The sequence below is a fragment of the Piliocolobus tephrosceles genome, chromosome 6, assembly GCF_002776525.5.
Source record: "Piliocolobus tephrosceles isolate RC106 chromosome 6, ASM277652v3, whole genome shotgun sequence".
Classification (NCBI taxonomy): domain Eukaryota; kingdom Metazoa; phylum Chordata; class Mammalia; order Primates; family Cercopithecidae; genus Piliocolobus; species Piliocolobus tephrosceles.
Genome location: NC_045439.1, coordinates 89,225,478 through 89,237,612, shown reverse-complemented (window position 1 = coordinate 89,237,612; position 12,135 = coordinate 89,225,478). Strand labels below are relative to the sequence as shown.

Here is a 12,135-nt window from a genome sequence, read left to right as displayed (position 1 = left end):
GGAATGCAACAGCTATATGTAGATGTCAGTATCTATACATATAGATGCAGATATTATTGGTTTTCACAGTTTCCTTCTCTCCAGATGTAAACAGAATTCTACCCAGATGGCCTTGGTTTGTCTATTGTGTGTCATAGTAAACATTGACATGTCCTTTTTGGGGAGAAAGTATGGGGCGGGGGATGAGGACAGCTAACAGTTGTCTCTGTGAATCAGAAGCATTTTCAGTGTCTGGGAGGAGGTCAGTGTTGGGTCCATTCCCCTGTCCTTTCCTCATCATCCTCTGCTGCTTTAGAGAGACCATTTTCACAGTGGTTCTCATGGGTAAAAGGTCTTTCCCACACTTTAGCCTTGCTTCCCTTGAGAGCAGTGATTAAGAGGCACAGCCCAGTTGAGAGGGGCGGGTGAAGGCTCTCTGTGGCTCAGGGGACTGACATCAGAACTGCAATGCATGTGAAATTCATCACATTCAACTTCCATGTTTTGTGAGAAACTAAGCTCCTGCTGGCATGCCTCACAAGTGACCTCCACCTCAAACGGACCTCCAGAGTCTCTTCTCTGTCGCCCTGGGATTCTCTGCCTAATGAAATACTTGCCAGCACCTCCCGCTGGCCTATGCAGCTGCCTTGGACAAGGGTATCACCTTTTCAGCGTTTTGTCCCAGCCCCTGTGTGTGGTGGCCCCTATGTCCTTCCCCAGGCCCACCCTGTGACCTGCTGAGCTCAGAGCCAGCCCTGCCTGTTTCTCAGCTCCCCTCGGGCTGTGTTGGGCGTTCTCTATGCCAGAACTATTCTCACATAGTATTTTAGGCCCCCTCTGAAGGAACCCCAAGTGGACCTGGCTTGGAAGTAGCCCAAGAAATGACCCCTCCTGGGGTGGCCAGTATCCCCACAGACCAGAAATCTGCTCCATCACCCTGAGCCAAGACATTTTCTCCCTCTCCAGCTGGGCTGGACCTGAAGACAAAATGAGTGGATTCTGCAAGGTGTTTCTCACTTGTCAGTCATGCAGCCAACACTGATACCGGCCCTGCTCATGCCAGACCTACAGCGGGTGCTGGGGACACTCAGAGAATAGCCCCAGCCCTGCCCTCCAGAAGCCTATTGTACAGAGGGAGAGAGTCATGAGGGGACAAATGCAGGAACGTGTGCCAGGTGGATCTCCCTGATGCAGGAGGCAGAGCGGTGGCCTGGAGCAGGACCAAGAGAGTCACGAGGGCTTTCCCAAAGATAAGCAGGAATTCACAGGGAAGACAGAGTGAAGGAAGGGCTTCTCAGAACTAAGAGTGACACTCAGACTAACTTGACCCGGAACTACATGTGAGGCAGAAGAAGGGGACAATTGCAAGAGGGCAGGCTGGGAGGTGTGCCCAAGCCAGACCGGTGGGAGGCCTCAAGTGCCTGAATCCTGGGGACAGTGAGGAGCTGTGGACGTCAGTGGGGAGGGTCCTGTAGGGTATGTATTAGGGTGGGGAGACCAGAGTAGGGCAGCAATGGCTTTCATGACAGGCACCTACTCTGCTCAGTAATGGCTTCCTAGAGTGCTGTGCTGAGGACTGAGAGGCTCTGTCTGAGCTCTGCAGTATGGTGCAGTGATTGATTGGTGATGTCTGCCATGGCTGTGGACAACAGGAGTGCAATGTATCGTTTTTTTTAAAATCTTAGTAGCTATCTTTTTTACAAATAGGATGGGATGCAGGTTTTGCCCTAAGCAGTTCCCAGCAGGAGTGCAATGTATCTTGTTAACCCCTCGGGGCCTGCAGCCGGCTCCCCACTTATTCAGCCCCCTGCCATCTCCAGACCTCAGCCCAGCCCTTCATTCTCACCACATGGGCCATGCCCTTTGGGGTTTCCTTTGCTTGCTGAGTCCCTAGCCCCTGGCTGGCACATCAGTGGGCACTGCATGGAGCTTCTCTGATCACCTCTCATCCCCCAACCATCTGACCCTGCAGAGAGGCCTAAAGGAGCATCCCAGGAACACATTTGCCACTGGGAACCAGAATGGACTTGTCCCACTGCTGCTGCCCCAGTATCTCAACCTTCAAAGCTGGGTCAGAGGCAAAAGTCACCCCAGAAGATGGGCTCAGGGTCTCTCTCCTCCACCCACAGGTTCCCTCATCCAGGTGCCCATGTCTGAAAAGGGCAAGATCACCAGAGGGCGCCTGGGGTCTCTCTCCCTAAAGAAAGAGGGTGAGCGACAGTGCTTCCTGTTTTCTAAGCATCTGATTATCTGTACCAGAGGCTCTGGAGGGAAGCTTCACCTGACCAAGGTAAGGGATGCGGGAGAGGGGCTCAGGGGCTGCCCAGTGAGGGTCACACAGGTGCTGTCCTGGCCATAGGGTCTATGGGCCCAGATGGTGGGCAGAGGTGTTGGTGACATATGCATGCACACACGCACAGATATACACACACCCCATAGTTTGGCCAGTTGGAGCGAGCAGAGCTTGACCAATTTTCCACTAGCAAAATCCTGGGAGATGGGAAGGTGAGAACCGAGGGCCTCAGATTCCCCACGCTGGGCACCTGGACAGAGGAGCCAGAGGGCCTGGACAAACCCCTAAAAGGCATGTGTGTGTGTGCATGTGTGTCTGTGTGTGTTTGTGTGTATGTATGTGTGGTGTTTTTGCGTCTGTGTGTTTGTATATGTGGTGTGTGTGTGTATGTGTATATGTATGTGTGTGTATGTGTGCATGGTGTGTACGTACATGTGTGTGTGTCTGTATGTGTTTATATCTCTCTGTGTGTATTAGTCCATTTTCTTACTGCTATGAAAAAATACCTGAGACTGAGTAATTTACAAAGAAAGAGAGGTTTAATGGATTCACAGTTCCACATGGCTGAGGAGGCCTCACAGTCATGGTGGAAGGCGAAGGAGGAGCAAAGGCACGTCTTTCATGGCAGCGGTCAAGAGAGCATGTGCAGGGGAACTGCCCTTTATAAAACCAGCAGATCTTGTGATACTTATTCACTATCACAAGAATAGCTTGGGAAAAACCTACCCCCATGATTCGATCCCCTCCCACTGGGTCCCTCCCATGACAGGTGGGGATTGTGGGAGCTACAATTCAAGATGAGATTTGGGTGGGGACACAGCCAAACCATATCAGTATGGATATGTGTGTATATGTGTTTGTGTCTGTGTGTGTGGTGTGTATATGTATGTATGTGTATATATGTGTGTCTGTATTTGTGTATATGATATGTGTATTTGTGTATTGTGTGTGTAGGTGTTTGTATGTGTGTTGTGTCTCTGTGCATTTGTGTGTGTTCAGTGTGTGTGTGTGTGTGTCTATGGTATATGGCATATGTATGTGTGTATATGTGTTGTCTTTCTGTGTACAGGTGTGGTGGGTATGTGTGTGGTATATGTGTACCTATGTGTATATCTGTGTATGTTTATATGTATGTATGTTGTGGGTGGGTGTGGTATATGTGTATATGTGTGTGTGTCTGTGTGTGGTGTGTGTATGTTTCTGTGTACATGTGTGTATGTATGTGTGATGTGTGTGTGATGTGTATATGTGTGTGTGTTTGTGTGTGATGTGTGTATGTGTGTATCTGTGTGTGTCTATGTGTGAGATATGTTGAGTGTGTGTGGTATGTGTTTTTGTGTCTGTGTATGTGGTGTGTGTGTGTGTGTGTGTCTGTGTGTGGTGTGTGTGAGGGGCAGGGTGGAGGGCCTCCACTGGCTGAGGGCCAAGGCATCACTCAGAGCCTTTCTTTCATCTCCACCCCAAGGAAGCTCTGACAGAGCCCATCCCAGTGACCTTCTCAAGCATTCCCTCCTCCAGCACAGGAGCCCTGGAGGCTGCTGAGCTTCTCCACACGGAGCCTCTAGACCTCGCAGCCCTGTGTGAGGCCCCCAATGCTCATCTAACCAGCTCATCCCTAAAGGTGGAGGGAATGAATATCTCAGACCTGCTCCTGCCTCCTCGTAGGCCCAGGGCCTTTGCTCATGCTGTCTGTTCAGCCACACAGCCTCCTCTCCCCTGGCAGACCGCCTTCACATCCCTCAAGGCCTGTTCAAGTGCCACCTCTGCTGTAAAGCCTGTGGCCTGGGCAGGATCTCCTATCCCCCGACACAGCCCACTGCTTGTCTCATTGCTCTGAGCTCCACATCAGTACCAGCTCCATCCCTTACACACATGTGACCCTGGAAAAGACCCCTGCCCCTGTCCACACTTCTTCTATCAAATAGAGACATTGGCCCTCACAGAGACATTGCACGGATAAGTTAGCGCTGAGCTCACAGTGGGTGTGGATTTGCTGTGAATTAGGAAGCACTTGCCTCTGTGAGCTACAGTCCCTGCAGTCCTGCATTCATCACCTTGGAAGTCTGAACACATTGTGGCCTGGAAAGGGCCAGAGGGTGCTCTTAATTAAGCCACAGCATCAGAGAAGCCATTCTTCCAGACCCTGGATGCCTGGCCCTTAACCTCCTGCAGAGCTAACAGACCCAACAATGGCTTCAGGGAATATACTGCTTATGTTCACATAGCCACAAATTAGCTGGCTGGCTGCACAAGGGGAAATTAATTTACAAATATTGAATACTTCTGTTTTAACCAAATTATGTATCAAGGAAAGCTTTCATTATTTATTAGCTCTGGAGTTTCTACTGAGAAGATCTCTGTCTAGGCTTGGGGGTGGCAGGGGTCAGTGGGGACAGGTTAAACTGAAGACACAAAGGCTCTGAAAATCCAAAAGCGTGTTTTTATGTTTGTTTTATTTTATCTGGAGTTTTTTTGTTTGTTTGCTTGTTTGTGTTTAGTTTTTTGTAGGGGTTTTGTTTGTTTGTTTTTGAGATGGAGTTTCGTTCTTGTTGCCTAGGCTGGAGTACAATAGTGCAATCTCTTCTCACTGCAATCTCCGCCTCCCAGGTTCAAGAGATTCTCCTGCCTCAGCCTCCCAAGTAGCTGGGATTATAGGCACCCGCTACCATGCCTGGCTAATTTTTGTATTTTTAGTAGAGACAGGGTTTCACCATATTGGCCAGGCTGGTCTCGAACTCCTGACCTCAGGTGATCCACCAGCCTCGGCCTCCCAAAGTGCTGGGATTACAGGCATGAGCCACCGTACCCAGCTGTTTTTAGTTTTAAAAGTCTGTTAGCACATTGGTGAAGAACATGGACTCAGAAATCAGCTCAAATCCCAGCACTGCCATTCACCAGTACGTGGCCTCAGACAAGTCACAAGGCCTCATCAGGCTTCAGTTTCCTTATCTGCATAAAGGGTGTGGAAACACCTTCTTCATAGGAGTGCCGTGAGGAGTAAGTGAGGGAGTTCTCATGTCAGGTACACACTGCATGCTCACTGGATAACAGACATTGTCACTCTTAATTATGTAATAATGAACTTGTATTTCTAATATCAAGCCCTTACATAATGCTTACTATGGGGCAAGAACTCACTCAGATACATTATGTATATTTAATTCCCAGAAGAGCCCACTGAGACGGATACTATCATTTTCCCCATTTTATATAGATAAGGGAAGCGAGACAGAAGAAGCCAGCACGTGGCAGGGCTGGGATTTGAACCGAGCCAGTCTGGCTCCAGAGTCTGTGTTCTTAATCACTGTACTCTACTCTCCAATAGCCGTAAGCTAAAATTCAAATCACTTCTCTTGAAATATCACGAGTGGCAATAGAATGCCTTAAGTCCTTTCTGAAGGGGGCAGACTACAGATCTGCAAGATTTAAAACGACTGTAAGAATTTTTGAGACCCTGAAGTAAGAGAATGTCAGAGCTAGATGGGGCTTTCCAAATGATGAAGCCCAGTGATGTCACTGGGCAGGCCTGAGGCCCAGTGGGTTAGTCCTGGGGGCTAACCCAAGGCCATCAAAGAGCAAAGCAAGAAGTCAAACCCAGGGTTTGGCGGTCCACTTTGCCTCCCAAGGGGCAGCCTGCTCTGCAAGCATTTTCATATATAAATTAGTCACATGGCCAGGTCTCCTTATTATTCATTGTTGTTTTACTTCAATCAGTTGCTATGTAATAAATTACCCCCAAATGTAGTAGCTTAAAACAAACATTTATTACCTCATAGTTTCCCTGTGGGTCAGGAAATCAGGAGTGACTTATCTGGGTGGTCTTGGCTCAGGGCATCTCAGGGGTTTGCAGTCAAGATGTCAGCTGGGGCTGCAGTGTTCTGAAGGCTCAACTGGGGCCGGAGTATCCTATCCTTTTCCAAGATGGCACACCTCCATGGCTATTGGCTGGAGGCCTCCGTTCCTCATTCATAGACCTCTCCCCACAACATGCCAGTTGGTGTCCCCCAGAACAGGTGATGCAAGAGACAGCAAGAGAGCAAGCAGGAGGCTGTGATCTCCAAAGTGGCACACCATCACTTCTGATTTATTCTTTTAATTAGATGTACGCCACTAAGTCCAGCCCACACTCAAGAGGAAGGGAATTTGGCTTTGCCCTTTGAAAAGAAAAATGTGAAAGAATTTGTGAACATGTCTTACAACCACCACAGCTGTGGCCACTCTTATTTCTCACTACAATATCAAGGGACCTCCTACCCAAGAGATGCTCACACACTCATGGATGGGAGGCATTTTTCCAGGTATTCCTAATAATTAAAAATAAGTAACTGACCAGGACTGGGATTGGGCCCTTGAGGCTCTCTCCAGACTCACTGCTAACTTGCCAGGGGACCTTGAACAAGGCATGCAACTTCTCTGTCTTCATTTCTTCACCTGTAAAATGAGAATTACAATACCCATAAGATCAACCTCTGTCTTCCTGTGGGTAACCTGATAGCTTTGGCCCAAAATGGGGGATTTCAAACCTCTGCAGACTTAGGGCTGTGAAGCGATGCCCTGGAACTGCTGTGGAAGCAAGAAAGGGTCGAGCAGGCCAGGTTCTGGCCGCTCCACCCGTGACCTGAACTCAAGCTTGGATGGGGGAAGGCCTCTCTGAGACAATCCCCTTTGACCCACTTCACTGAGCTTCTTAATATGAGGATAAAGTTCTTCCACTGAAAAAGCAAAATATCCACTTGGCATATAATATATCCATACATCTGTGTGTGTACATGGATGCTCCTTGTTAAAGTCCCTTCCAGCCCTATCATCCAGGGACTCCTAAACCAGCACATCTACCCCTCCATGCAAAGTAGCCCCTGCTGCTCTTTTTCAGAACGGAGTCATATCCCTCATTGACTGCACTTTATTGGAGGAGCCAGAAAGCACGGAGGAGGAAGGTGAGTGTGAAGGCTGCACGGGCGCATGTGTGTGCTTGCACAGGCACACACATGCTCACTCCTAAAGGTTGGGCCAGGCATTGGTTTCTTTGGGAGGAAGGGAGGATGCTGAAGTGCAGAGGGGAGGTCCACACATGCCCTCATGCACGCACCCTATTCAGTCCCTGCTACAGCTGGGCTCTGCTCCCCTCGTACTTCCAATAAGGTGTGGAGAGGCCAGAGCCTGAGGCTTTAAAGAAAGAGCTCCCAGCCCAGCAGGTGATGACCCTGATCCACCTTCCTGGTTCCTTCCAAGCTCCTTGGGCTGCTGGGCCAGTTGGCACTGTTAGGTTTTGGGGTCATGGCATCTCGGTGAGCACCCCTCATTCATGCACCTGCATGTGACATGCACAAGGACTCTCAGGGCCACATGCTGGGAGCCAGGGAGACACCCAGCCCTATCTCTGTCCTGCAGTAGAAAAGGAAAGAATGTGCAGGGGGCACTGACAGAGGGATTGCAGGGCTAAGGGTCCTGAGAGAGGGAACTATCCCCTAGCAGGGACCAGGAGGGGAGGCAAGACCTCAGTGAGAAGGGACTGAACAACTCAAATGGAGCTGAATGGGGAAGTGCACGGAGGGCAGAGTCCTTGGTGCTGTGATGTTTGATGGGATTTACCTCCCAAGGCATCAGAATTGGAGGTGGGGTCATTATTCAGATTAGGGGGAGTGATCACTACTGTTGGGCCAAAGTTGGCACTCATCTCCCTTCTTCACTGACCCCAAGCCAAGACCCTCAGAGATGCCTCTGGATGCCCTGCTCTGTGAGGACACCAGCAGGACCCGTGCTCTTTTCCCTCCTCAGACTGGGCCTCCTGGGGTGGGCTGTGTCTGAAGCACCTCAGCATCGCAGGCCCAGCATGGCATGGGGATGGGCATGGGCCTGGGGGTTGCCACACACACACGTGGCAAACACAAACACACACACACACATGCCCTCATGCATGCACCCTGTTCAGCCTCTGCTACCACTGGGTTCTGCTCCCCTCATGCCCTTCCAATAAGGGCCAAACCAAGTGGTTCCCCAAGGGAAGAATAAACGAGGAGGCAGCTTACCTGGAGCCTTCCTACCAGTGCAGCCTTCTTTCATCTTGGCCACAGCAGGTCCACAGGAAAGCCCAGACTCAAGTGGCACTATCAGGCCCCAAGGCTCTTTACTCTCCTAGGCCCAGGGAGGTGGGAGCATGGCCACGAGCGTCCCCCACCTGAAACACACTCACACACAGGCACCCACTTCTCAGAGACTCCAGCAGAGTCCCAGGACAATGGGCTCCCCCGTGCCCAGCAAGGACTCCTAAAATTCTCAGGTGTCAGAACTGGAAGGGACAGGAACCTCAGAAATCAAGTCCCACTCCTGTTGTACAGGAGGACATCTGAAGCCCAGAGGGGGAAGGAAACCACCTCAACATCACACAGCCATAGAGCTTCAGAGCAAAGCAGAACCAAAGCAGGCCCTTTACACCATTAACCCATTCAGTGCATCCCCAATTAATGTGAGTGCATTGAAAAGAATCTTGAAGCCCTGGTCTTACTTTTCCAAATAAACAGCTTTCAAGACTTCAAGGAATTTTCAGGTTAAGAGCAGTAATAAAAATACCTAGGATTCACTTTTGCTTTGGGGAGCTCTAAACTGAACTAAATGTCCAGTCCAATCCATAAAAGTTTAAGATCTTGAAGTTCCTCATTTGGCCCCAGAACCACCTTGGGGGTAGCAGGAGGGCCTGGCTGTGAGGCCCATTCTAGCCCTGCCCTGGCTTGGCCACCACCCTGCTGGGAGCCTTGGACAAGTCCTCGCCCGGGACCTCACCTCCATTGGTGTAATGAGGGCAGAGGGCAGACTGTGATTCCTAAAGGCTCTCCTGCTCTGAATCCGGAACTGCCCCTGAGTGGTCGTAAGCTACATCTTAGTTTTTCCATCTTTGGAATGGAGATTCCCCACTTAGGAAAATAATATTCTGAAAGTAGCAGCAATTGGCCTGGTGCCTTACCAATGCAGAGCCTCCACCGGTACATACGACAGGGACCAATAAAACATTTTCCAACTGAAAAAGTGTCCACATTCATGCTGCTAACTTTATGTTTTACAACTGGAAGCCAAAGGATCCAGCCAAGACATAGATCACTTGGATTTTAAAATTGGGGTGGAGCCAAAGGATTCCCCGCCCTTTACGGTCATCCTAGTGGCCTCGTCCAGACAGGAGAAGGCGGCGTGGACCAGTGACATCAGCCAGGTGAGTAGCGTCACCTGTTCCTGAAAGCGAGTGGTACCTTCATGCCTAACCAGGTCAGGGGCTTGGCTGGTGGGGGGATGGGGAGGGGCGGTGGAGTAGCTGCACTGTTCTACAGAGAAAGATACAAGAATCTTCCAAGTCCACAGCCGTACCCAAAGCTGAGCTCAGCTAGTCCATCCCGTTTACAGTCCCCTGGGTCACCTTGAAAGTGTGGTCTGGAAACCCCTCTTGCATCTGTACCACCTAGCAAGGTGATTTTTAAAACTTCAGTTTCCTGGACCCTTCTCTCCTTTCCCCACTACCCTGCCGACCTACAAATCTAAACTGCTGGCATGTGACCTGTAAATCCACATTTTAGTACATGCCCCAGGTAATTGATATGCACAGAAAAGTCTGAGCATATTAGATGTAATGTTCACAGTGAGAGAACGGTCTCCCTGAAAGCCGAGGGTAGCTTCTTCAGTGAGTCGGGGCAGCTACCTAAGATCAAACCCAGCCTCAACTGTGCACACGGAAGATTTAGTTTTGCTTTGGCCTGCTGCATGCATTAGGGTCATTCGCCCTATTTGGAGCATTAACCAGGAAGCACAGACTTTCCCAGGTACCAGTGAGCAGACCCAGAGTGCCCATGGGTGCCTAAAGTACAAGGGGTGAGACTTGAGTCCAGAAAGAGGCTGTCAGCAGCACCGGGGTTCATGCCCCAGGACAGCCCCCTCCCTGAGCCCAGCAGGGGCCTGTGATGGATCAGGGATGTGCCATCCCAGCAGCTGGGAGCCTTGGTCATCCTCTCTGTGGGGTGGGGTGGTAGGAGAGCAGCCAACAGCAGGAGAAGGGGAGGGAGGTTGGTGGCCCCCCATGGTCCAGAGGGTTGCAGGAGGCCTGTGCCTGTAGGAACTGAAAGGGCAGGGCAGCATCTTCATGGGACCTAGGACGGCTGCCCTTGCTCGCTCCCCACCTTCTTGGTTTTGTGCCCCTTTCAGGCTCCCCTGACTGCCGCTCCCAGCCTTCCTTCTGGCCCACCTGCCCATCTCGCAGTCCCAGAGGAGTAAGGCGGGTGGGATGATGCATAGCACATGCCTGTTCTGAGTCTTCCCACGTGTCTTCAAAACACCCAGGAAGCCCTGGAGAAAACTGCAGACCCTGAGCTTGGCCCTTTCACATCCCCAGTGAGCTGCAGCCGTCAAAGGCCCAGGGCTACTTGCCCGGAGGGTGCCCACCAGTCCTCTGCCCTCCTTGCAGCTGTTGTGGATGCCAGTGAATGGGTCAAGGTGGGAGTCCTCTGGCCCCTACACCAAGCCCTCCTGCCTCCATAACACTCTGAGCCCCTGGCCAAGTCTTTGTTTTGCAGTTGCTGGTAGAACCAAAGCTAGAGAGATTGTCAGGTGGGTGAGAGAAGTGGGACTGAGAAATGCAACTGGCAGAAGCCTCCCTCATTGGGGTCCTGGCCCTGCCCAGAAGTCTGGGCCTGGGAGCTCCACCACCCGCTGTGCCAGCTCTCAGTTGCTACTTCCCAATGACTTTGACACCCTCCTCCCTGCAACACACACATTCTCAAAACCAGAAGATTCTGTAATGTGGCACCAAGGCTTCCCCATCGCTATGCCAAGAAAAAACCCTCTCATGGCAGAAATGTGAAGACCCAGGGCAGGGGACAGTGCAGGGGAAAAGAGGCAGCCCCCCCAACAGATGCAGGTTTTATTTTTGTTTGGGCGGGTACTTTTTATTCAAAGTAAAATTTGGATTTTGAATATTTTTGGAGGCCGAGTGAAATGTACAATCATCTGTAGCCCTCCTGCCAGTAGCCTTGCCTTCCCCAGGACCCCACACCCATGCATTCTTCATATAGAAAACCATCCACAGCATCCAAGTGTTGGCACTGTGATGGTCAGAGCACAGAGAGAACAGTTCCACACCCCCGTGCCGGGGGGCAGAGGCCCTGCTGGGCTGGCCTCCCAGGAGAGAGATCCCACATCATCTTGGATCTGATCTTGTCCTTGACACTGGACCCCAGAGGTCAGCAACAGAATGGTCAGTGGCAGATGCATTCATTTTGCATCCCAGTGGTTGTTTGCAGTCAACCCATTGAGGTAGAAGTCATTATCCCCACTTTGCATGTAAGGAAACTAAGACTTGAGATCAAGTAAGTTCCCCAAGGTCACTCAACTGAGACTTGACTTCTGGCCAAAGTCTAAAGGATGCTCCACGCTGACCCTGCCTTTGCCAGGACAATGCCCTTGAAGCTTGAGGACCCTGTGTCAAGCCAAGGCATATGAACTTTACAGTTGGCAGAGCTCCTGGTGGGCCTGGGTCCAGCAATGGAGAGCTCTCACGCTGGGGTCCTCTCTCTGATTCCAGTGTGTGGATAACATCCGATGCAACGGGCTCATGATGAACGCGTTTGAAGAAAATTCCAAGGTCACCGTGCCACAGATGATCAAGTAAGTGCCCTAAACCCCTCTTGACCAGGCAGCATTCCAGAGACTGAGTACCACAAGGTGACAGCCAGGACACTGGGATGAGCCAGCTACTGGGGTTCAGAGATGCTGGGCTTTGTCTTTGGGGGTGTTTTGGATATTTTCTTGTTTGTTTGTTTTGAGTTGGGTAATTGCTATTTGGATGATTGCTTTGGCTTAGTTTTTTTTTTTTTTTTTTTTTTTTT

General features: G+C 50.7%; 1 protein-coding gene across 3 annotated transcripts in view; it reads left to right on the top strand.

Annotated features, from left to right (window-relative positions):
- The window catches only part of RASGRF1 (Ras protein specific guanine nucleotide releasing factor 1), a 128,726-nt gene that overhangs the window by 60,947 nt on the left and 55,644 nt on the right, over positions 1–12,135 (top strand). For all 3 annotated transcript variants that reach the window (XM_023193410.2, XM_023193409.2, XM_023193412.1), the window contains 4 exons: positions 2,109–2,269; positions 7,146–7,209; positions 9,340–9,476; positions 11,832–11,914. In XM_023193410.2, coding sequence (XP_023049178.1) covers positions 2,109–2,269; positions 7,146–7,209; positions 9,340–9,476; positions 11,832–11,914 — 445 coding nt within the window. The remainder of the gene's footprint in view (positions 1–2,108; positions 2,270–7,145; positions 7,210–9,339; positions 9,477–11,831; positions 11,915–12,135) is intronic.